This window comes from Bos grunniens, chromosome 29 (assembly GCF_055505025.1).
Source record: "Bos grunniens cultivar Pamir isolate PY7600 chromosome 29, Bosgru_T2T1.0, whole genome shotgun sequence".
Classification (NCBI taxonomy): domain Eukaryota; kingdom Metazoa; phylum Chordata; class Mammalia; order Artiodactyla; family Bovidae; genus Bos; species Bos grunniens.
This window is the reverse complement of record NC_141193.1, coordinates 5,386,846-5,411,257: the sequence shown is the minus strand read 5'-3', so window position 1 is coordinate 5,411,257 and position 24,412 is coordinate 5,386,846. Positions and strand designations below refer to the sequence as shown.

The 24,412-nt window shown below is 53.9% G+C and overlaps 1 protein-coding gene across 6 annotated transcripts; it reads right to left on the bottom strand.

Moving 5' to 3' along the window:
* Positions 1-14,037: 14,037 nt before the first annotated feature.
* C29H11orf24 (chromosome 29 C11orf24 homolog) lies at positions 14,038-23,752 on the bottom strand. Of its 6 annotated transcripts, none has more exons than XM_086385300.1 (5): positions 23,616-23,752; positions 22,458-22,593; positions 20,010-20,207; positions 16,110-16,283; positions 14,038-15,445 (listed from the first exon to the last, which is right to left on the bottom strand). In XM_086385300.1, exons 4-5 carry the CDS (start codon positions 16,183-16,185, stop codon positions 14,355-14,357), a joined length of 1,167 nt encoding a protein of 388 aa, XP_086241426.1. In that variant the 5' UTR covers positions 16,186-16,283; positions 20,010-20,207; positions 22,458-22,593; positions 23,616-23,752; the 3' UTR covers positions 14,038-14,354. The 6 variants fall into 6 exon arrangements, with proteins under 6 accessions (XP_086241426.1, XP_086241427.1, XP_086241423.1 ...); XM_086385301.1 differs by having other exon boundaries at positions 20,010-20,191; XM_086385297.1 differs by lacking the exon at positions 22,458-22,593 and having other exon boundaries at positions 20,010-20,234.
* Between the last annotated feature and the right edge of the window lie 660 nt (positions 23,753-24,412).

Here is a 24,412-nt window from a genome sequence, read left to right as displayed (position 1 = left end):
TCATGGAAACTATTTGTTAAAATACCCAAACTGAACTCCAAGATATTAAAAGTACAATGTCTGAGATGAAACATGCAATTCTGAGGATTAACAGCAGATTAAACAGATAAATAGATGAAAACAATAGAATGGGAAAGACTAGAGATCTCTTTGAGAAAATTAGAGATATCAAGGGAACATTTCATGCAAAGATGGGCACAATAAAGGACAGAAAGGTATGGACCTAACAGAAGCAGAAGATATTAAGAAGAGGTGGCAAGAATACACTGCTGCTGCTGCTGCTAAGTTGCTTCAGTCGTGTCCAACTCTGTGCAACCCCAGAGACGGCAGCCCACCAGGCTCCGCTGTCCCTGGGATTCTGCAGGCAAGAACACTGGAGTGGGTTGCCATTTCCTTCTCCAATGGCAAGAATACACAGAACTATACAAAAAAGATCTTCACGACCCAGATAATCACAATGGTGTAATCATTCACCTAGAGCCAGACATCCTGGAGTGTGAAGTCAAGTGGGCCTTAGGAAGCATCACTACAAACAAAGCTAGTGGAGGTAATGGAATTCCAGCTGAGCTATTTCAAATACTAAAAGATAATGCTGTGAAAGTGCTGCACTCACTAGGCCAGCAAATTTGGAAAACTCAGCAGTGGCCACAGGACTAGAAAAGGTCAGTTTTCATTCCAATCCCAAAGAAAGGCAACGCCAAAGAATGCTCAAACTACCGCACAATTGCACTCATCTCACACACGCTAGCAAAGTAGTGCTCAAAATTCTCCAAGCCAGGCTTCAACAGTACATGAACCATGAACTTCCAGATGTTCAAGATGGATTTAGAAAAGGCAGAGGAATCAGAGATCAAATTGCCAACATCCATTGGATCATAGAAAAAGCAAGAGTTCCAGAGAAACATCTACTGCTTTATTGACTATGTCAAAGCCTTTGACTGTGTGGATCACAACTGTGGAAAATTGTTCAAGAGATGGGAATACCAGACCACCTGACCTGCCTCCTGAGAAATCGGTATGCAGGTCAGGAAGCAACAGTTTGAACTGGACATGAAACAACAGACTGGCTCCAAATCAGGAAAGGAGTACGTCAAGGCTGTATATTGTCACCCTGCTTATTTAACTTATATGCAAAGTACCTCATGAGAAACGCTGGGCTGGATGAAGCACAAGCTGGAATCAAGACTGCTGGGAGAAATATCAATAACCTCAGATATGCAGATGACACCACCCTTATGGCAGAAAGTGAAGAATAACTAAAGAGTCTCTTGATGAAGGTGAAAGAAGAGAGTGAAAAAGTTGACATAAAACTCAATATTCAGAAAACTAAGATCATGGCATCTGGTCCCATCACTTCATGGCAAATAGATGGGGAAGCAATGGAAACAGTGACAGACTTTATTTTGGGGGGCTCCAAAATCACTGCAGATGGTGACTGCAGCCATGAAATTAAAAGATGCTTGCTCCTTGGAAGAAAAACTATGACCAACCTAGACAGCATATTCAAAAGCAGAGACATTACTTTGCCAACAAAGGTCCATCTAGTCAAAGCTATGGTTTTTCCAGTAGTCATGTACAGATGTGAGAGTTGGATTATAAAGAAAGCTGAGTGCTGAAGAATTGATGCTTTTGAACTGTGGTGTTGGAGAAGACTCTTGAGAGTCCCTTGGACTGCAAGGAGATCCAACCAGTCAATCCTAAAGGAAATCAGTCCTGAATATTAATTGGACGGACTGATGCTGAAGCTGAAACTCCAATACTTTGGCCACCTGATTTGAAAAACTGACTCAATTGAAAAGACCGTGATGCTGGGAAGGATTAAAGGCAGGAGGAGAAGGGGACGAGATGGTTGGATGGCATCACTGACACTATGGACATGTTTGAGTAAAGTCTGGGAGTTGGTGATGGACAGGGAAGCCTGGCGTGCTGCAGTCCATGGAGTCACAAAGAGTTGGACAATGACCTAGTAACTGAACTGACTGTCTGACTGAGACAGAGTAGAAGAAAAGATTAAGGAAGTAACATGTCAAAGGAAATGCTCCAGGCAGAGGGAAATTGGTATCGGAGAGAAACTGTGCAACGAATGAAGAACACTGGAAACGGTAACTATGAGGGTTTTTTTCTTATTACTTAAATTTCTCTAAAAGGTAATTAAGTGTTTAAACAAAAATATTTAACATTTGGAAACACACTGTTGTAAGTTTCTTACAGGGGAACTGGTAAAAATAGCACTTGAGGGTAGACCATGATAAATTAAAGATACATACTACAAGGCAACCATTAAAATATAAAGCCAAAGAGTTTTAGCTAATAAGCCAACAGAGGAGATAAATAGAATCCTAAAAATTCTCAATTATACAAAAGAAGACAAAAGTAAAAAGGGAACAAAGAAGAGATGGAACAAATAGAATATAATAGCAAGATGATAGATTTAAGTCTAAGCATACCACGTTGTTATTGTTCAGTTGTTAAGTCATGTCCGACTCTTTGGAACCCCTTGGACTGCAGAAGACAGGTTTCCCTGTCCTTCATTACCTCCTGGAGTTTGCTGAAACCCATGTCCATTGAGTTGGTGATGCCATCCAACCATCTCATCCTCTATCATCCCTTCTCCTCCTGCCCTCGATCTTTCCCAGCATCAGGGTCTTTTCCACTGAGTAAGTTCTTTGCATCAGGTGGCCAAAGTACTGGAGCTTTTAGCATTGGCCCAGTGAATATTCAGGGTCAATTGCCTTTAGGATTGACTGGTTTGATCTCCCTGTAGTCCAGGGGACTCTCAAGCGTGTTCTCCAATACCACAGTTCAAAAGCATCAATTCTTTGGCATTCAGCCTTCTTTATGGTCCAACTTCCACATCCATACATGACTACTGGAAAAACCATAGCTTTGACTACACAGACCTTTGTCGGCAAAGTCATGTCTCTGCTTTTTATATGCTGTCTAGGTTGGTCATAGCTTTTCTTTCAAGGAGCAAGCATCTTTTGATTTCATGGCTGCAGTCACCCTCCACCGTGATCTTGGAGCCCAAGAAAATAAAGTCTGTCACTGTTTCCATTTTTTCTCCATCTATTTGCCATGAAGGGATAGGACTGGATGCCACTTTAGTTTTCTTCTTTTTTGAAATGTGTACCTCCCTTCTGCAACTATGAGAAACATGTCTCCCTAAACCCTCGATCTATTTACTTACTTGATCAATTGCCTTCAATGTAACCGACTCTGTCTCTACTGCTCCCCACCACAAGTGTCCTCCTCAGACTCTAACGACTTGCCTTGGGAGGCACACGGCCCACCCGGAAGCTGTTCTCAACCCCTGTTGGCTCCAGCTATCCGTGTCAGTCTTCCCTCCTGCACAAACACCCTGCTTTCCTTTCCCGGACGCCAGTCCCTACACCCGGCCACTGCGGTGTGACTGTCCTCTGACCCTCCTGGGGCTCTGACCGTCCACACCAGGTGCCTCCTGTGTGAACAGGCTCCTCACTCAGGCTCTGCAACCCCATGCTGAGCACCTCAGGGACCCTAGTCAGGCTCTGACACCCCACATCAGTCCATACCCCCATATGAAGGACAAGTAAGAGTTTCATGGTGAGTCATATAGAGCTTGAGGCAACATAAAAAAATATCAACGATTCTGATCCTGAGTTAAACATTTTGATATTTTGCTCACTATAGATTTTTCTGCATTCATTTTGATTTAAAAAAAAAACAGTGTATCAAAATGTCATTTATCTTAATTACTAGTTTTGGGGAACCAGCTTACATTTCCTACCCGAGGTAAGTGCCTCCCCTGCCTTGCCCTAGTCCTTGCCCTGTCTCTGCATGTTGCTGTAAGGTACTACGTGCTTAGTCACTCAGTCGTGTCCGACTCTTTGCAACCCCATGGACTGTAACCCGCCGGGCTCCTCTGCCCATGGGGATTCTCCAGGCAAGTATACTGGAGTGGGTTGCCATTTCCTCCTCCAAGCTATTATAGCTCTTCTTGAACATCTACTTGAACATCTTCTATTTTGTGCCCTACCTAATGGCTTTTGGACCACATTGTTTATAATGGGAATGCAAAGAACAGGAAATCAAAGAGAGTTCTAATTGTCCATGGACTTCTCCAGGCCAGAGCATTGGAGTAGGTAGCCATTGCCTTCTCCAGTGATCTTCCCAACCCAGGGACTGAACGTGGGTCTCCTGCATCTCTGGCAGACCCCTCACCATCCGCGCCGCCAGGGAAGACCCAGTGTCTCCTGGTTTAGCCATGTTTCCTGTGCTCCCAGTTGTACTCCTGGGGTTGGGCTCTGCAAAGGTTTGGGAATCACTGGAGATTCTTAGGGCTTTCCTTTCGGCTCAGCTGGTAAAGACTCCTCCTGCAATGCGAGAGACCTGGGTTTGATTCCTGGGTTGGGAAGATGCCCTGGAGAAGGGAAAGCCTACCCACTCCAGTATTCGAGCCTGGGGAAATTCTTAAGCTAATGGATCTTTCCTTCCTTGAGGAACTCTAGACTCAGCTCAAATATTAATCTATACTGCCTCTCTGAAGGAGATGCTTACAGTTCTTTAGTCATATTATGTTCATATTTGAATGTGTTTTCTTTCCAAAAATTAAAGCGTTATCTCCTTACTTCTCTCCATCCTCTATAAACAATTCTTGTCCCTCTCCTAGTATTAAGAGTTCAGTGCATCTTCTTCCAGAACTTTTCCGATTCTTTCATACATATATGTATGCTAGCTTATTTAGAAATAACATATTCTGTAAGCAGTATGGTGGAGAAATTAAGGCATCGCTTTTCTTTTAGGGAGCAAGCACCTTTTGATTTCATGGCTGCAGTCACCGTCCACTGTGATTTGGGAGCCCAAGAAGATAAAGTCTGTCACTGTTTCCATTTTTCCTCCATCTATTTGCCCCATGTTCTCAGCCGCCCTGGCTTTCATAACCTTGTGTATTTCCCTCCCCTTGAGGATGGGCAGGACCCAGGACCTGCTTCTTCTAACCAGTAGGATGCAGCAAAGGTGACGGGATGTAAGTGATTATGTGTATGTGATTGCATTTTGCACAGTTGTGATGTCACACAAAATCGCAGAGGAGGAAGCTCTGTGAGTTGACCTTCCACTGAAGCATAGATCAGTTCAGTTCAGTTCAGTTGCTCAGTTGTGCCCGACTCTTTGCGACCCCATGGACTGCAGCACGCCAGGCTTCCCTGTCCATCACCAACTCCCGGAGCCCACTCAAACTCATGTCCATCACGTCGGTGATGCCATCCAACCATCTCATTCTCTGTCGTCCCCTTCTCCTCCCACTTTCAATCTTTCCCATGGAGAAGGAAATAATGACTTGAACCAACCATTTTAGAATTCTGGAACTTGATTGGACACTCATCAAACTGATTAATCAGTGGATCAATTCAGAGGAATGTTTAACAGAGAGAGAAACTGCTCTTCTTTGGTGAGAGAAGCGTGTGTGCTAACCAGCTACCACTTCCTGTTCCTTGGTTCTGGCCCAGCTCTGGGGGCTCATGTTTCTGGAGTGGCTGGTTGGTGGCAGAGTGGACAGTAGGGTTCTTGTTCTCCAAAAATGTGAGGTTCTGCATTTCAGTTGGTCTGCCAATGCTTTGAGGGGCCAGTGCAGATACCTGCCTTGGTTTTAACCCTCTCAGCTGCAGCAGCTTCCCCTGGCAGGATCTATGGAGAGATTCAAAGAGACGGAACCTTTATTTATTTTGGAGGAAGCCAAACATTTAAGGAAAGCTTTGTCAGGTCACTTGCTGACCACCAATTTAATAGAACAGAAGCTTCCATGACCATGCATGAGGGACATAAATTTTGCAATAATAGTTGGAAAAGTCACAAATGGATTGTTCCAGCCTCACCAAACAAAACGCAGCAATTCCCGAGGAGCAGAAGAATCAGAGGGCTTCCCAGGTTGCGCTTGTGGTAAAGAACCCACCTGCCAATGCAGGAGATGTGAGAGATGTGGGCTCGATCCCTGGGTCGGGAAGATCACCTGGAGGAGGGCATGAAGGTCCACTTTAGTGTTCTTACCTGGGAAATCCCATGGACAGAGGAGCCTTGTGGGCTACAGTCCATAAGGTTGCAAAGAGTCAGACATGGCTGAAGTGACTTAGCACACACACACACATGCAGGAGAATCAGATGTATAGAGTTACTACGATAAAATATTCCTAATGTCTAGTTCTCATCTAAAACTACAGAACATAAAAATAAACAACAAAGTATGTAAACAGCAAAGTATGGCCCATTCACTTTGAAAAAAAAAATTTTGACTCAGTACAACCCTTAGGAAGCCCATACATTGGAACTGACAGCCAAGAACATTAAGTCAGTTGTCCGAAATATGCTCAATGAACTAAAGGGAACCATGGACAAAGAACCAAAGGAAATCAGGAAAATGATCTTTGAAGAAAAGGATACCATCAATAAAGACATGGAAGATATAAATAAGGAGAACTAAACAGAAATTCTGAAGCTGAAAAGTATAATAATGAAAAGATTCACTAGCATGGTTCTATAGAACCACTCAGCTTTTGTTGACCTGCGTGCTTCCGTCGTGTTTGACTCTGTGACCCTATGGACGATAGCCAGCAAGGATTCTCCAGGCGAGAATACTGGAGTGGGTGCCATTTCCTTCTCCAGGGGATCTTCCTGACCCAGAGATTGAGCCTGCTTCTCTCACACTGTCTGCACTGGCAGGCGGGTTCTTTACCACTAGTGCCACCCGGGAAGTACCTTAATTTCTCCTTCATTCTTGAAGGAGAGTTGGTGCCATAGCTGATTTGAGCAGGCAAAAAAAAAGGATCAATGAGACAATTGAAATTATCCAGTCTGAGGGGCTGCTGCTGCTGCTGCTGCTGCTGCCAAATTGCTTCAGTCGTGTCTGACTCTGTGCGACCCCATAGACGGCAGCCCACCAGGCTCCCCCGTCCCTGGGATTCTCCAGGCAAGAACACTGGCGTGGGCTGCCATTGCCTTCTCCGGTGCATGAAAGTGAAAAGTCAAAGTGAAGTCGCTCAGTCATGTCTGACTCCTAGCGATCCCATGGACTGCAGCCTACCAGGCTCCCCCGTCCATGGGATTTTCCAGGCAAGAGTACTGGAGTGGGTTGCCATCGCCTTCTCCAAGTCTGAGGGGCAGAAAGAAAAAAGAATGAGTACAAATGAGCAGAACTTAAGAGATCTATAGGACACCATCAAACATACTAACATATGCATTATAGGAGTCTGAGAAGGATAAGAGAGAGAGAAAGAGGCAGGAAAGTATTTGAAAATAAAATGGCTGAAAAATATCTCAAGTCTGAAGAAAGCATGAATATGCATATCCAAGAAGCTCAACAAACCCCCAGTAGGATAAATTCGAAGAGATCCACACCAAGGCATATTGTAGTGAAAGTGTCAAAAGCTAAGGACAAGACCAGATTTTTCAAAGCAGCAAGATCAAAGCAGCACATCACATACCAGCGTCCTCAATGAGATTAACACCTGATTTATCCTCAATAACCATGGAGGCCAGAAGGTAGTGGAATAATATATATATAGTTCTGAACCAAGGATTCTATATCAGCAAAACTCTCCTTCAAGAATGAAGGAGAAATTAAGGTATTTCCCTGGTGGCGCTAGTGGTAAAGAACCCATCAGCCAGTGCAGATGATGTAAGAGAAGCAGGTTTGATCCCTGGGTCAGGAAGATCCCCTGGAGAAGGAAATGGCACCCACTCCAGTATTCTCGCCTGGAGAATCCCGTGGACAGAGGAGCCTTGCTGGCTATGGTCATAGGGTCACAGAGTCAAACACGACTGAAGCATGCAGATCAACAAAAGCTGAGGGAATTTACTCCCAGCAGACCTTCCCGACAAGAAATGCTGAAAGGAGTCCTCCAGGGTGAAATGCAAGGATACGAGAACAAAAAGCCACTGTTGTTCAGTCGCTAAGTCGTGTCTGACTGTCTGCGACCCCATGGACTGCAGCACGCCAGGCTTCCCTGTCCTTCACCATCTCCTGAAGTTCACTCAAACTCACGTCCATTGATTCAGAGATGCCATCCAACCATCTCATCCTCTGTCATCCCCTTCTCTTCCTGCCCTGATCTTTCCCAGCACCAGGGTCTTTTCCAATGAGTCGGCCCCCCAACCTGGAAATGGGCGTAAGATGAACTCCTATGGGGGTGGGAGGCGGGGAAGCTGTTCTGGGTGTTGAACCCCTTCTCGGTCTCCCTTTTAAGGACTCAGCTCCTCCATTCTCTCCCATTTACCCTTTCATCATCGTCTCTCACACGGGGATTCTCATCAACAAATGAACACGCTCTAGATGGCTAGCATAAAAAGGATCCCCCCTGGTGCCCTACCCACCTGTGCCCACTGCCTGGCCCGACCTGCTCCCCAGCAAACCTCCTGAGAAGGCGGCCATCGTCTCTGCCCACCTTGCTCACCTGCCTGCCTTCCTCTGCCCCCCTCACGAGGCCAGTGGGGACGTCCTGGGAGGAGCAGCCACCCAGGACCTTCACCCCTTCACCCCTTCCTTGCCTGGCCGACAGGGCCGTCCATGGCCTCTTTCTGGGACCCTCTTGGTGGAGGAAGACGCGCTTTTTTTCTCCTCCCCGTGGCCAGGTTGGTCTCCTCCTCCCCTCCCGCCCCTGACCCTAGCGCTAACTATGACCCTAACCCCGGACTGTCTCTGCTCTGAAGGCTGCTGAGTTCTCTCTCCTGTTGGGACCTTCCTGAACTTCAGACTCATACCCCCTGTCCTCCTGACACCGAACAGACCTCTCAGCCTCAGCCTATCCACAGAACTCTTGGTGGGGTGCCCATCCCACCCCCCAAGTCCTCCCACGAGGAGCTGGGGGGGGTCTCTGGTAAGTGTGTGGAAACCGGGGTGGCGTCCTTGGGTGTGAATCGGGCTCTGTTGCCCCCGTCCCGTGACACGGGGAAGTTTCACCAATCCCCCAGGGCCTCAGCATCCCCTCTGTGATGGGGCAGGGGAGGATGATCAGGAGTCAGAATGGAACAAACTAACATATAAAGCTCTGGAAATGACACCGCCAGCATCCCAGGTCATCGAGCCAAAGACACCGGGGTCAACCCGGCTTCTGCTTTGTGCGTGTGGGACGCGTGTAAAGAAACAGTGGCAGTCCCGCTGACTCAGCTTCCAAAACGTGTGCCAAGCTCACGGGCGTCTCTCCGTCTGTGAGCACACCCTGGGCCATCTCCCCCGAGGGGCAGAGGAGCAACCTTTCCAGCCGCCAAGCCACCCTCCCCCACCATGGGGTGAACCCAGAAGGATTTCACTTAGAGTTAAATCGAAATCTATCCCCCTCCTTTCTCTTCTTCTAACTTTTTATCACAGAAACTGCCAGACATACAGACACAGACAAGTAGGATGACCAGTGACAAGCCCACCAACCATCGTCTATGTTCAGCACCTTGATGATGTGGCCCCGCCGACACACCACCACACTCCCCTCCTGCACCCCAGACAGCACGGCACCTCATCTGTAAGAAGCACTACATTCAACAAAGTAATTTTTTTTCAACCTACACTGTGCTGGTTTGTGGGAATTAAGTTCCCCACCAAGGACTGAACCAGGGCTGTGTCAGTAAAAGTGCCAAGTCCTAACCTCTGGGTCACTAGGGAATTCCCAACAAAGTAACTTTTGGGATTCTGGACATCCCCCAAGTTGGATGACGTTATTCCTCAGCTGAAAACCCTCCTGGGACCCTACCTCCTCACCCTGGCCTTGACCCTGACCTGTCTGTCCCCTCCCTCCTCCAGCTGGCCAGTCTGTTCCCTGTCCTGGGGCTTTGCGTTCACAGTCTCTCTGCCTGGGTCCCCCATTTCCCTTGCTTTTCATGAATGCCTCCCGCTGGCCACCTGTGTTCTCAGTTCCCTTGTTTGGATTTTTGTCCTAATGGCAGTGAGAAGTCAGTGGCGGGGTTTAGGCAGGAGCACATGGTGATCAGGCTTCTGTGTGGAGGATGTTGTGGGTGGGGGAGCAGGCCGCCAGGATCTGAGATGATTCAGTGAGATGAAAGCTGGAAGCCATGCCAGCCTGAGACATAGTGAGTGCTCAAAAAATACCAGCTATCGTCAGCACCTGCTGGATAAACCTCGGCCTCCCTTTTAAAGTAGAGTTGCAGGAATAAAAAGTGTCTGAGTGTGAATTGTCTGCCCCAAGTAACCCAGCTGGTGGGGCTACGGGACAGAAGCCCCGGGGCCCGAGTGTGACTTTACTGCATGTTCCTGAACCCTGGCCTGGCTTCGTCGCGCGGGGAGACAGTTACAGGCACAAATGATGCAATTTCACCAAGAGCATTGCGTCTACCACAAGGGAGATCCGGTCTAGCAGTGAGTGGGCAAGTCCTTCCAGTGTGGGGTGACCGGGAAGGCGTCCCCAGTGCCAGGCTGGAGGGATTACCCCACCCCCAGTGAGGCTGGGAGGGAGGTGGGTGCAGTCTGGCGGAGGGGGACCCAGTGCCTCCGGCCAGGGCCAGCACCCAGGGTGAAGGAAGACGGCTCGGCCACCAGGGGGAGCCCGGGGACTTCGCCGGTTTGCGGACTCCGGGCTCCGCCAAGAGGAACGCGACAGCCGCCGCGTGGTGGCCGGTATTCGCAGACGAACAGACCAACCCAGAGTGAACCCTGTCCCTCCACTGCTTGGAGGGTGAGCAGCGGCCTTGGGCAAGCCACTCGGCCTTCATGTGCCTCACTTTCCGCACTGTGACGAGGAGAAATCGCTTTCGGGGGCCAAGCCCCGAATTTGACACATCTCACCTTGACCTTCCGGCACCTCATCCATGGAAGCAGGAGCCTGCTCCTCCCCGAAGCAGCCACGGCCCCTGCCGCTGGAGCAGAGCCAGGGAAGAGGCTCCGAGCCCCTCTGTCAGGCAGCCCCCGGCCCCAGCATCCCCAGCGGGTCGGGCACCCCGTGTGTCTCCTCTTTCCTTCTCACGATCACCCTTCAGATCTCAGGCTGGGGGGGTCACTGTGTGGCAGCTGCACCCCTGAACCCCAGTTGGCTGGCAAACAGCGGGCGCTGAATAGGTCTGAAGGGACTTTCCGCCTGGCCTCCTGCAGGCAGGTGGCCTCCGGGCAGGGGACAGTCTGGGCTCAGACGCACAGCCCCTAGAGCGGAAGGCCTGCGTGCAGGCGCCCGTGTGCTCTCCCTCTCCTGCGAGGCTTCCTGAGACTCGCCCCTCCCCTCAGGCTCTGCTGGGGGCCAGGACCCCCTGGAAGGTTTGCTCTGGCCTGGAAGGCCCAGCCTGGCAGTTTGGTCTTCATCCCGGGAAAGACTTGGCAGGGACAGCTGTGATCAGGTTTGTATTTTGAGGGTGCCCTGGCTGCAGGGTGGAGGACAGCTGGGGAGAAGCGGGCAGGTGGCAGTGGGCCCCCAGGTAGGGCAGGAGGTAGGACTCAGGCCGGGAGAGGCCCGCTCACAGGAAAGCTCGGATGGCCAGCTGGACTCAAGGGTGAAGCCCGGGCATCCAGCTCAGGTAAGTGGCGATGCTGTTGGCTTTAGGAAGAACCCTGGGGGCCACTCACGTTCCTGGGGGCCACTGCTGAGCTTGGCCTTGCATGTTAAGGGTTTGCAGTCCGCCAGCAGGAGCCCCAGACTCAGTGGATGTGAATCTGAGCAAACTCCGGGAGACAGCGGAGGCCAGGGAAAGCTGGCGTGCTGCAGTCCATGGGGTTGCAAAGAGTCAGACAGGACTCAGCAACCTAACAACAAAAAACAGGAGCCAAGACGATGGGAACGGGACCCTAGGAGGGAGGAGTAGAGAGCACAGTGGATTCTTAGGGGGAAAAGACTTGGAGTCCTGGCTGGGGCAGGGGGACTGGAGAGCCCTGTGACACTCCACGCCCCCATTCCTTGGAGGCAGAGGCCCCTGGTCACAAGCTAAGGATGAAAGCCAGCCCTGAGGGTTGCCCCTTGTCCTACATCCCTGCAAAGGAACACAGCACCCAGTGTGGTTCACAGAGGGGTTTGGGCTGTGTCCATTGAGTGGCAACCAGACAGGGTGTGGAGCCTGCCCTTGACGGGCCAGTACCAGCATGTTGCTGGGGTGATGCTGGCAGAGAAAGGTCATTCCCTAAATCCCCCAGTTGTCCACCCTGATGTGCAGAGGTGACTTCTCAGACCTGAGGATGGAGCTGCAGGCTGGCCTGGAGCTCCGGTCAGTGAGGCTGACACCTTCTCAGCCACAGTTGGAGCGCCAGCACCTGGGATCAAAGAGCAGACGGGCTCAAGTGTACGATGGGTCTGCTGGGGCAGGGAGAAACAGAGGCGTGTAGGCCAGTAGGTTGCAGGATCGATCCCTGGGTCTGGAAGATCCCCTGAAATAGGAACTGGCCACCCACTCCAGTATTCTTGCTGGAGAATCCCATGGACAGAGCAGCCTGGCGGGCTACAGCCCACGGGGTCGCAGAGCTGGACACGGCTGAGAACGCATGCACGGCAGAGGCTGGTGGGAGTCCAGCTGTTGGAGGCACATCTTGGCTGTTGGGGAAGGAAAAGGGGCTGCTGGGCCAACCAGTGAGAAAGGGGCTGGGGAACCCACAGATGGAGCTGGAAGACAGGGGAGGACTGTTCGGATCCCCACCTCCCTGCTCTGTATACCCTCCACTCATGGCGCTTACGTTATTTCAGATGGTTTCACTGCCTTTGTGTTTTGTGTGTGTGTTCACTCAGTCGTGTCTGACTCTTTGCGACCCCATGGACTGTATCCTGCCAGGCTCCTCCGTCCGTGGGATTCTCCAGACGAGAATGCTGGAGTGGGTGGCCATTTCCTCCTCCAGGGGATCTTCTCAACCCATAGACGGAACACACGTATCCTGCCTTGGCAGGTGGATTCTTGGCCCACTGAGCTAACAGAGAAGCCCCTGTCATTGTCTCTTATTATGCACCATTTGAAATTCTTTTTGGAGGCAGAACTTAAAATAGGAGGATCAGACATGCAGGTCTGGCTCAGGAGACCCCTGTGATGGGGAACCTGGCGTCTCCAGGTAAAGTCTCCTCCTTAGGGCTCAGAGTAGTTGAGAAGCAGAGAGTCAACTCCGCTCCTGGAATCTTGCCAGGCAGCATGGCCCTGGGGCCACGACAGACGTGACTGTCTTCCCATTTCACACTGAGTCCCCACCAGTGCCCCGTGCTACAAGTCACACAGCTCAGAGACGTGGCTTGGAAGCCGGTCTCACGTGCTGTGGGCCAGCTCTCGCTGCCTCGGGCAGGTAGGCAGTGAGGCCCGAAAGCCAAGTGCGGTCTGGACAACATATAAAACAAAGCTGTTAAGCAAAGACCCGGCCTCTGGAACTGGTGGAACTCTGACTCTGGCCCTCTGCGGATGAGTGAGGCCTCCTCTGTGTCTCGGTGGTCCCGCCTTTAAAATGGGGCTCAGAGCACTGGTGTCCTAGGGTGCGGGTGGGCGCTGAGTCACGTGCGCTGAGCACTAAGACAGTGTGTGGCCTGTGACAAGCATGCAGTGTGGGCTCTGACGGCTGCTGGGAACGTGGGGCCTGGCCTCGGGCTCGCTCGGGCCTGGGGCTCCCCTGGGTTCCGGGGTGACCTGGGGTGCATTGCTGGTAAACGACAGCCCAAGGCACCACCTGACCAGGCTCCCATGCGGCCAGAGCACACGGTGAGCTGTGCGGGGTCCCCAGAAGCCGGGTCTGGGCAGATCCTGCCCACCTGGTTACATGGTGTAGCTCACACGTGGTGCACGTTTTGTTACTCGGGTCTCGTATCCAAAGCAGGCTCCATGCGTCCACCACATCACAGTCCCGAGAAAGGAGGATTCGAGGAAAGGACTCACGTCCACGTGGTGCCAGGGACCCTCAGAGGCAAAGGCTCGTCCCGCCCAGGCTCAGACAGGGTCAGGCCTAAGAGCAAAGCCCAGGAGAGCAGCAGATGCAGCCCACGTCCAGGGCCTCGCAGAACTTTCAACGTCGACAACATCGCATCCCATCATACAATCTTGAACAGGCTCCCCGGGGCGTGACGGGAGCAGGGGCGGGGGGCAGGATGCAGCCCACACAAACAGAGGGACGCGGTCTGAGTGGAAAGGGGTCATTGCTTTAATTCAGGTCAGGACCCACCCCGGGGGGCCCACCCACCCCATCCCGAGGCAGAACCACTGGCCCTGTGTCAACATGATCGTTACAAAAATAAATATGAAAAAAGCAGCCGCTCTTTAGTGATCATGGAATTAATCTTGACAGCAATTAAATGTGTTTAGCATCTGGCATGTCTCCTAAATTGCACCAAAAGAATCTGGAAGCACTTGGTTTGGCCTCAGAGGCAACCCGGAAGGGAGGGCACAGGGGGCCTGGCCCAGGCCCGGCTAAGCGCGGTGCCCGCCTGGCCCGCAGGTCACATCTCGGAGTCGGCATACATGCCGTTGATGAGATAGTCCACCTGCGTGTAGTCCTTCTTCCTGTAGCTCTCGTAGGCCTGCAGGGCGAACAGGATCAGGACGGTGATGAAGAGGGTGACCCCCAGCAAGAGTACCGCCAGGAGGAAACTTCTGTTCACTGAGGACAGGGCCAGGGGCTCGCTGGAGACCACCAGGTACCGGCCCTGGGTGCTCGGCTGGCACGAGTCTGTGGGTGGCACCTTGGAGTCCCCGGGGGTCGGCCCTGGGGAAGTAGTACCAGGCGTGGCCGCAGGCTCCGTCTGCTCCGGCGTCTGAGTCGTGCCTGGCCCTGCGGCCCCCGGCGTGGATGTGGCAGGGCTGGGCCGTGTCGTGGGGGTCGTGGCCTCCACCGTGGGGGCCGGGCTGGTGTGAGGTGTGGAGGCTGCCGCTGTGCTGACGGTCGGCTCAGGGGCCTTGGTTGTAATGCCCATGGTCGTGGACATGGAAGCCACAGTTGGGGAGGCGGGCTCCGGGGTTGTGTTTAAGAGGGTGGGTGTGGGCCTCTGTGCCGTGTCATCCACAGTCCGGGGCGTCGGCGTTGGCGCCTGGATGGTGCGGCCCTGCGTGGACTCACTGAGTGCTTGGGGACTCGAGGGCGTCAGGCTGGCGGTGGGCCCGGGAAGACCGTGTGAGCCTGCGGGGCCGCTGACATTTGTGGGGGTCCTGGCAGCGGGCTGGGCACTTGTGGCCGGTGTGCGTGTGGTGGGCGGCATGGCCGTCGTTGGCCTAGATGACGTGCCGTTGCCGGGCGCTCGCGTGCCAGGTACGGACGGGGTCCTCCAGGCAGATGCCGGGGCGGGCGGCACGGGCGGCCTGGAGGCGGCTCCGGCCCGGGTCCCTCCAGCCGTCGCAGAAGTGCCCACGTCTGTCCTGTGTGTTGCCCCTGCTGTGACTGCAAGAGAGGTGTGGTCGCCTCCCCAAGTCCCTCTGGTCAGCGTGACAGGAGACGGCGTCGCCGGGGTCATTCTCTCAGCCGTCGTGTTCAAGACTTCGGTCGCTGTTTCCACGGATGAGTTTTTCTCCAAATGGTCCCACGTTTGGTTGAGGACTGCATACCGTTAAAAGTCGGAAAAGGAGAAAGACAAATGATCATCTTCTCGTTAGAGAAGTGGATTACTCGGGTGGATTATTCAGAGCCGGGCTGAGTTTCTGGGCCGTGGGTCTGGCCGGGGAGGACGATGGTGACATGGGGCCAGGTTTCCCTCTTATCTCACTGCGCACCTCTGGCCTGCAGCCCGGGTGCTCGGCGCTGTGGTTAAAAAACTCCTTTCCTCTCTGAACCCCAAATGCACGGGAAGACTTCGGAGCTTCACCTTTTGATCCAAGTTCCAAAATATCGAAGTCTCACATCACAGGTGTGATTCACCATTAAAAAAAAACTATCCAACACACACCCAGGTTTTCAAAGCAGCTAAATCCCTGCCCAGATATTCACACCGTGCCACAGCTCTCGGCTTTATGGAAGGACTTACAGAGTTCTGGGGACGCACGGTGCCTGGCACAGACGAGAAGCGCAACTAAACGTGATGTCTGGGTCGACCGACTCCCCAGTAAACACTGGGTTTACGGAACAATTGAAATTTTGCAGGACCCAGTGAGTAACCCTTGCAGGGCTCAGAGGCCGAGTCCCACGTCAGCTGGACGAGCCTTCCCAGCCCAGCCCCCGGAGCCCCGGCAGGCCCGTCCAGCAGACGCACGGCTTTCTCACTTACGTGAATGCTTGGATGTGTGCAGGCTTTCGGATAAGGACCAGGAGGAAACCCAAACGAGCACGAGGGCTGTCCACATCTTGCAGGTGGGCCGGGAGCGAGGCTGGGTGGTCCCCAAGGCTCCCAGCTGGCCACGCCTCAGGCTGCTAAGGGCTCCCTGTTGCTTGGCCGAGGTACCTACGGTCAAGACAGCAGGCGTCTGGTCAGGAATGCAGGGGCAAGGGCTCCCGTCACGGGTGAGGGAGGGCTCTGGCGGGCCGCAGGGTGCAAACCCAGCCAGATGTTCCCTGGGGCCTGGCACACGGGAAGGGCATGCCAGTTCTCAGCCACGTGTCCGGGGATCAGCCCGGTGCTTGCTTTCATGGGCTTACAGCACTTCTTGACCCACTTTCACAAGTCCCACCATCCCACCCCAGAGTTCAGAATATGAAAGAGCAGCAGAGAGAAGGTATAAAGACTTCCAGTTACCGAGATCACCCAAGTCCTCCTCCTGAACATCTGCGGCCTGCAGGACCTGTGATGGCTGACCGCATGGGGACATGTCACGAGCAGCCAGCCTTCACCCATCCGTCATCCGGCCACCCATCCATCCAACCAGCGCACCCCAAGCCGAGTGCCCGCTAACGTGCCAGGCAGCGGACTCAGGACAGAAAGACGAGAGCCACACGACTCTCTCCTCCAGAGGGAGGCACAGAAGAGTGGTCACCGCAAGCTGCTGCCAGTGCAGAGCGGAGCGTGACTCAGGGTCGGGAAGCGGCGAGGGGATGGCACCTGGGCCGGCCAAGAAGGGGTAGGAGGAGGCTGGCCCTCCGTGCGGAGGCCCCAGAGGCGGGTGGGAGGGGACTGGGTGCCTCGGGCCCCAGAGGGGGCATAGAATTCAGCTGGGGGGGGCTGGAGCAGGGTGCCAGCTGGGCCATATTCTGAAAGACGGATGGGATCCACCTGTCGGAAAAGGGGTGGGGGGGATGAGTAGGGGGTAGTGGCCGGTAATGACAGCAGGGACCAGGGGACAGCGCGGTGAGACCGGGGGCTAAACTAGAGAGGGGCGGGCACGGTTTGGGTTTGGGGGTGCGGGGATGGGAGCCCCTGCGGGTCCGACTGAGGCGGGTGTGACAAGTACACACGGGGGTTCCAGGCGACGGGCATCTGGGAGCGGGGAGGGTAATGCAGGCGGGAGGGGATGAGGCCCAAGGAGGCCGAGAGACTTGGCCCAGGGGTTCCACGGTGAGGGACAGAGGGCAGGCTGAGCGGGCCCGCTCGCAGAAGCCCCGGTCTCCGAGGCTGATGGTGCAGCTGCAGAGACTCAGAGTCCCCACCGGCTGAGCGTCAGCAGAACGAGAACTGGCACAGCCAGGACAGGCTTCCTGGGTGCACGGGGAACTCCCCATGCTCACACCGGTCTCTCCCATGTGCCAGCACTCTCCCGTCCCTCGCTGCAGGGCAACCAAGGGGCCTGGTAGCCTTGAGGGGCCCGTCACTTCATGCCCTGCTGGTCCTGGGTGGGCCCTGAGCCTGTCCTCGGCCCCACCCAACCGCCGGAGTCCCACATGGTCGCCTACGAGGCCTGGGCCCTCCCTGGACAGGGGCCCAGCCGTGTGCACCTTGGGTTAGTCCCGCAACCCGGCACTCCACGGCCCAGGGCAGGCGGAGCACAGGCTGCTGGAGTCTGGGGGCAAGTGAGGGGACTGGGGCCCCTGAGGGCGCCCCCCACAAGCAGTCCTGCCCGCAGGTACCCTAGGCCATCAGCGCAAAGCTCTGGAGTTCCATAGAAATCTTGGAAGGGAGCCTTCAAGTTGCCCTGAAGGAAACATACTGACCGACTCCTCGCCCAGCATGACGCCAAGTGCTGCTCTCCACGGACCAGAGGCCGGGCTGGCTCCCTGGCCTCCCAGCAGCCCCAAGAGTCACCTTCAAGCGTCCCCATCCTGGCCCTGTGCCATCTGCCACTCCACAGCTGCCAGAGAGATTTCTGTAACCCACAAAGCCCACCCTGCCTCAGCTGCTTAAACCCCTACTCTCCCAGGATAATTCCAAAGCTTACTGACCAGGGATTTTGGCAGGAACTAACGCCTGTGGCTGGCGATTTGTCAGGGAAGTGAATACTGAAATGTACCCCTGAATATTCATTGGAAGGACTGATGCTGAAACTGAAGCCCCAACACTTTGGCCACTTGATGCAAAGAGCCAACTCATTGGAAAAGACCCTGAGGCTGAGAAAGATGGAGGGGAGGAGGAGAAGGGGACGACAGAGGATGAGATGGTTGGATGGCATCATCGACTCAATTGATATGAGTTTTAAGCAAACTCCAGGAGATGGTGAAGGACAGGGAAGCCTGGCGTGCTGCAGTCCACAGGGTCACAAAGAGGTGGAGACGGCTGAGCGACTGAACAGCAACGTTTAGGTAACAGAAGACGCGTTAATACTTCTCTGGTCAGTAAGCTGTCAGCATGGCGAGGCAGCCTTCCATGTCTGACCCTCGGCCCCTCCTGGATGAACCCACTTCCACCAGATGCGTGAAAGACATGCAGTTTCCCGCCCGCCTCTGTGCAGCTTAAAGGGGCCCCTCGGGGTGGCTTTCTGCCTCCTGTGAGCAGCGGGGACGTTGCAGGGTGGCCCCAGGACTGGAAAAGTCCCCTCAGAACACAAACTCTGCTGGAAGGCTGTGCTCCGCACCCCCACCCCCATCCCTGGCTTCTGACCAATTGTCACTAACTTCAGTTTAGCCTCATGGTGCGCTTTCCCGCCAAAACCGTCCCGTCAGGGTTCCTGGGGTCTCACAGGTGTCAAAAGGTCCCTGGGCCCTACCAACTAGAGTCGCATCTGCTCTCGAAAGGCATCCTTTGTTCCGACAGAAACACGTGGGGCGGGGGTGGGCGGAGAAGAAACAGACCAGTGTCCTGAGTGAGGACTGAACCAGGGAGGTTTCAGGCACAAAGAGTTCACACAGCACCACCACCCCCACCCGTCCGCGGCTGAAGCAGACGCAGCTGGACTCTCCATAAATAAATGTATTGAAACAGCTCTCTCTTCAGCTAGTCACACCCAGCGAATGCATTGACAACACCCCCACCACCGAGCCCCACATGCTCCCGTCTGAACCCTGGATCCCAGGGCTTCCAGAATGCACCCCGGGCCTTAGGCCCTTCCGCTGCCCCCTCACTACAAATCTCGAGAGCAGGGTTAGCAAGCTTTTTCCTGTGAGAAGCTCAATTGCAAATATTTCAGGCTCTGTGGGCCATGCAGTCTATCTTGGCTACTCAAGTCTGCAAAAGCAGGCATGGACCCTAGGCAGGTGATGGGTGTGGCTGTGTCCCAATAAAACTTTATTTACAAAGACACGCAGTGGGTGGGACATGGCCACCCCTGGCTCTGGGACTTCACTGAGCTTCAGCTGACATTCCAGCTAAGGCAGGAGGAACCGATTCAGGGGGCTGAACGGATTTCCTCCTTCTGTCCAGCTCCTCACCCTAGAACAGACGTGGACTGTTCCATTCTTGGTCCAGGGACGGCCTCCAAGCGGTCTCTTCCCGGGGCCCCTTCTGCTATGAGAGGCCCCCTCTGCCCCCCACATTGCTGAGATGCAGCACCCCAAGGGGCTCCCACAGTCTCGTGGTGTCACAATACGAGGCCTAGAGGGAACCTTCCAGCAACAGAAGATGGCCAGAGGACCACATGGCTCCCATGCCCACCTGGGGAGCCCTGTCCAGGGCCACCAAAGAAGGCAGAGGCTCTGACGGTGCAGCACCACCGGCCAGGCGTCCCGGTCACTGGATGGCTCAGCCCGCTGACGTTTGCACTTTCTTTTGCCCACTCTGACCCTGCAAAGCCCCCACAGGGCCGTTTCTGGGCTCCCTGTCCTGTCACCGAGCAGGTGGCCCTGCCCGCGGGCCTTGGACACTCACAAGAGGCAGCTGTTCAGGGCGCGCTCCCAAGCTGGGCCATCTTCCTTGGAGAGCTGAGGGCTTGGCACTGAGGGCTCGCAGGGTGAGGTCTGGCTTTGCGGGAGGCGAGGGCAGCTTTGCAGGGCACTCCCAGGCCATGGCACGCTCTACGGCGCAGGTGGGATCCAGGCAGATGCTCCACTCTGGTAAAAGATGCATCTAGGGTTTGAAAAAGAGCACGTGCTCCTGAGGAAAAGCAGGGGGTAGTATCCAGTGAGAAGGGAGGTGTTTTCCTAGGAGCCAACCAAAACTGCAGAGGAGTCCAGGATACAGTTGTAAAGATATGAACCGGCAGGCATGATTCCGTCATCGGTGAGTATCTGATACACACTCAGGAAGAGATGCAAGACACTCACCACTTTCAAGAGTGGCAGACACAGGAGGTGGTGATGCCTGAGGACCACCACTGGCTGGCTCACGATCACAGACACCCACGTGCACATGTGCCAACCAGAACCCTGTGAGGCTCCTGGGCACACAGATCTTTTTGTCCCCCCATTTCTTATAGGCAAGACTCCAGACTCCATGACCTTCTCTCAGTTCCAAATGGCCTGCTATTGCTGCTAACTCGCTTCAGTCATGTCTGACTCTGTGCGACCCCATAGACGGCAGCCCACCAGGCTCTGCCGTCCCTGGGATTCTCCAGGGAAGAACACTGGAGTAGGTTGCCATTTCCTTCTCCAATGCATGGAAGTGAGAAGTGAAAGTGAAGTTGCTCAGTCGTGTCAGATTCTTAGCGACCTCATGGACTGCAGCCTACCAGGCTCCTCCGTCCATGGGGTTTTCCAGGCAAGAGTACTGGAGTGGGGTGCCATCGCCTTCAGTTGCTCATCACAGGAGGAACAGCGATGAAACCCAAGGCAAGACTAGCAGACCTGACAGATGGCTCATTGAGATTAGGAGGCCCACCCTGCACACACCCTCATCTTGTCAGCAACCTCACCCTTTTGAAACTTTGCAGAAGTTACTGCCTGGTTCCTTATCACATCCCCTGACTGTAACCTCTTCCTACTCACCAGGGAAGGGGGCACAGTTCTTGAGGCCCTCGCCTACTGTGCTCCCCCTTTGCATGGCAAGGTAAGAAAGCCACTCTTTCCTTGAGTGGCTCTGTCCTCCATGACTCTGTCTCCATATCTCTGTTTGGTCTTGGTGCACAGAGTCAAGGTTTTGGCAACATACATACACACACGCACAGGCAGTCACACTCATGCACACAGCTACACATGCACTCATATCCATGTGACAAGGCAACCCATGCATGCACACTGCCCCGTGTGTACACGTGCAATCATACCTGTGCATGTGTGCAACCACACACACAATTACATACACGAGGTGTGTGTGCTCATGGAGCATATCTTGAGCTATCTCAGGGAACTCGATGGGTCTCTCAGGAAACCTCTGACGGCTCCCATCACTGCCTCTTCCCCCAACCAGTGCGGCTGGTGATCACTGCTACAGAGACAGGAATTGGCCGCTGTGTAGAGTCAAGAGCAGGCCCTTGTGCCATGACTTCATTCCTCTGGTATGGTACAGCCCCCACCTTCCAATCCCGTATTTTAAATGTCAAGATTGCCCTGTCGGGACCTGTGCTAATCGAAGTTGACTCACGATGGAAAGTGAAAGTGAAGTAGCTCAGTCATGTCCAACTCTTTGTGACCCCCATGGACTGTAGCCCACGAGGCACCTCCATCCATGGGATTTTCTAGGCAAGAATACTGGAGTGGGTTGCCATTTCCTTCTCTGGGGGGATCTTCCCAATCCGGGGATTGAACCCAGGTCTCCTGCATTGCGGGTAGACACTTTATCGTCTAAGCCACCAGGGAAGCATCGTGGAGAAACCATCACCAAAACTTAGTATCTGGTTTCCCCTGCAGAGGTTTTTGATATTGTTCAGTAGCTCAGTTGTGTCCGACTCTTTGTGACCCCATGGACTACATCACGCTAGGCTTCCTTGTCTTTCACCATCTCCCAGAGTTTGCTCAAATTCATGTCCATTGGGTCAGTGATGCTTCAGTGAGCCTTAAAGGAGAGTCTGGCCAATTATTCTCATTATCTGGTGTAGAAAGACTGGGCAGGTCAAGGTCTCAGAAAGAGACCCTTGGAGCAGGAAGGAAATGGTGTTAAGTAGGAGAGCAGGCCAGGAGGAAAGACAGGAGGTTAGGCTGGTGCTGAGAGTTCTCATTTTCAGGGCTCAGCTCCTCATGAGCTGTGCAGGGAAGGGACAGGAGCCAGACAACGCTCCATGAGAAAGGCACCCTCAGACGTGGCCCTGGGCGCCTCCTTCTCTGGTCCTTGACTTCATGCTGCCTCTCAACATCTCCCACTTCCGATTTTTGCGCTCTCAATCTTGGCTTGATTTTAAATTTTTTTGAAACTGTGATATACAGGGTGCTGCATGCACATTACCTAAAAATCAGACTCCAAATTGCTTAATTCCTTTTTCTGGTTTACACAGGTTCCTGGGCCCAACGCAAGTGTTACCTGCCACAGTCCATCACACTAGTAACTTATTTATCAGCAGCAGCGGCAATGTGACTCCAAGCTGGAGAAACGACACATACCAAGAAATAGGGATTGCAGAAACAAACACAGGGAAAACCACAGACATCTGTCCTGACACGTCACCTGGCTGAACTTTGGTATCAGAACGCAAGGAACACAGGCGTGTGGGTTTGTGTCTTTAGACATTGTCCTGGGTTCCAAAGGATGTGTCTGTGGCAGATGGGAACCTGGAGTGCTGGAGAGCATCTTAATTATATTGCTTCCTTCCAGGCTTCTGGAGTTTTGGGTATGATGCTAATTGCTGATCAAGAGCCTAATTTTTGCTGGCCACGTGGGCAAATTCCACATTCCTTTGTCCATCAGGCAAGTCTGGCCTATAAGCTGAACATCTGTATTGAAATTTTAGAGATGATTCCTCCAGGTAGGGGGGAAAAAAACAATATTATTAAAGGCAGGTTTCTAAGTAGGTATTTATGTCTTATGGCAAACCATGTGGATGCTGGCCCCTCATACTAGCTTAACAACTAATGGCAGAGACTAAGCGGCTACCCAGACTCACGTGGAGGAGGCAGGCAGGTTAAGTGGAAATGCATAAGCCCCTTCCAGGTAGAGAGGGCTTAGGGGAGGCCTGGATCACCTGAAAGGGCCAACTCTGTCGTTGAGGGCAACACTTCCTGGGGCCCAGCCTTGGGCCGGGTAGGACCTTTTAAGCTCCCCACCCATCCAGGTGTGTCCCAACTTTCCCTCCTTCACTCCCAAACTGGATCGACCGCGTCTCTTCTTCTCCGGTTCGGGGTCCTCTTAAGGCCCCTTTTTGCCTCCTGCCTCTTGGGCTTCCCCATCCCCGCTCCTTGCCCCAGCTGACTCCTCCTTACGATCCTTCCTCTCCTTCCTCACCTCCAATCGTCACCAGTGTGCACTCCGTATCCCCATTCATCGTGTCGCTGCCTCCCTCCTCCGCCCCTCGAGTCCCCCATGCACCCCACCTCCCCCTCTCCGCCCCCAAGCCGGTACAGGCAGCAGTGACAACAGCTCCCCGGGACAGCAGGGAGGCCCGCTTACCCGGGCGCAGCAGGCCTTGCGGCGGCCCGGCGGCCCTCGGGCGGGGGGAAAGCGCCCGCGGTCCGGCGTGGGGACGTGGCCGGCAGCAGAGCCGCGGGACCCGAAGCCAAGACCGCTCAGGGCAGCCGCCCCAGCTCGGCCCCACCCCTCCCCGCCCCGGAGGTGACGTCACGGGAGGGCGGGCCTGGGTGGGTGGGGCAGCCTTGGACGACCCCGGAGCCCCATCCCCGAAATGAGTGGCGCTGCCGGAGGCGAGCCGGAAGTGAGGGGCGTGGCCACACCCAGGGCCACGCCCACCGCGGAGCGGCTCAGGTTACACCTCGAGGGCGGCCGGAAGTGGCTATTTTGGACGGGTCTCTGCCGGAAGTGGTGGCTCCTGGGGCTTTGCCACCTGGCTGCGAATACCGCCCTGTCCGGCCGAGGGTCTCGGAGAGGGTCATCTCACACCTACCTCGGCGACTTGGCTATGCCATGTGCCCGCTCCCATCCCACAGACTTTATCCAGGCCCAGGGGCCAGCGCTGGGACTAAGTAATAGAGATGGCCATCCGTGAGTCTTGAGCGCTTGCACGCGCCAAGCCCTGAGCTTGGTTCAATGATTTTACTCTGCAGTAACCCTGTGACACGCTTCGCACCCGTTTTACAGACGCTGAAACTGAGGCTCACAAAATGTTCTTTAATTGTGAGCCGTGAATAACAGTGGGGCAGAATGAAGTATAGAGTAAAGCTGACGGGACTTGACCTTCATTAGAAATAGGCTTTGAGGGGTGAGACAGAAGCTCAAGAGGTATTGGTGGT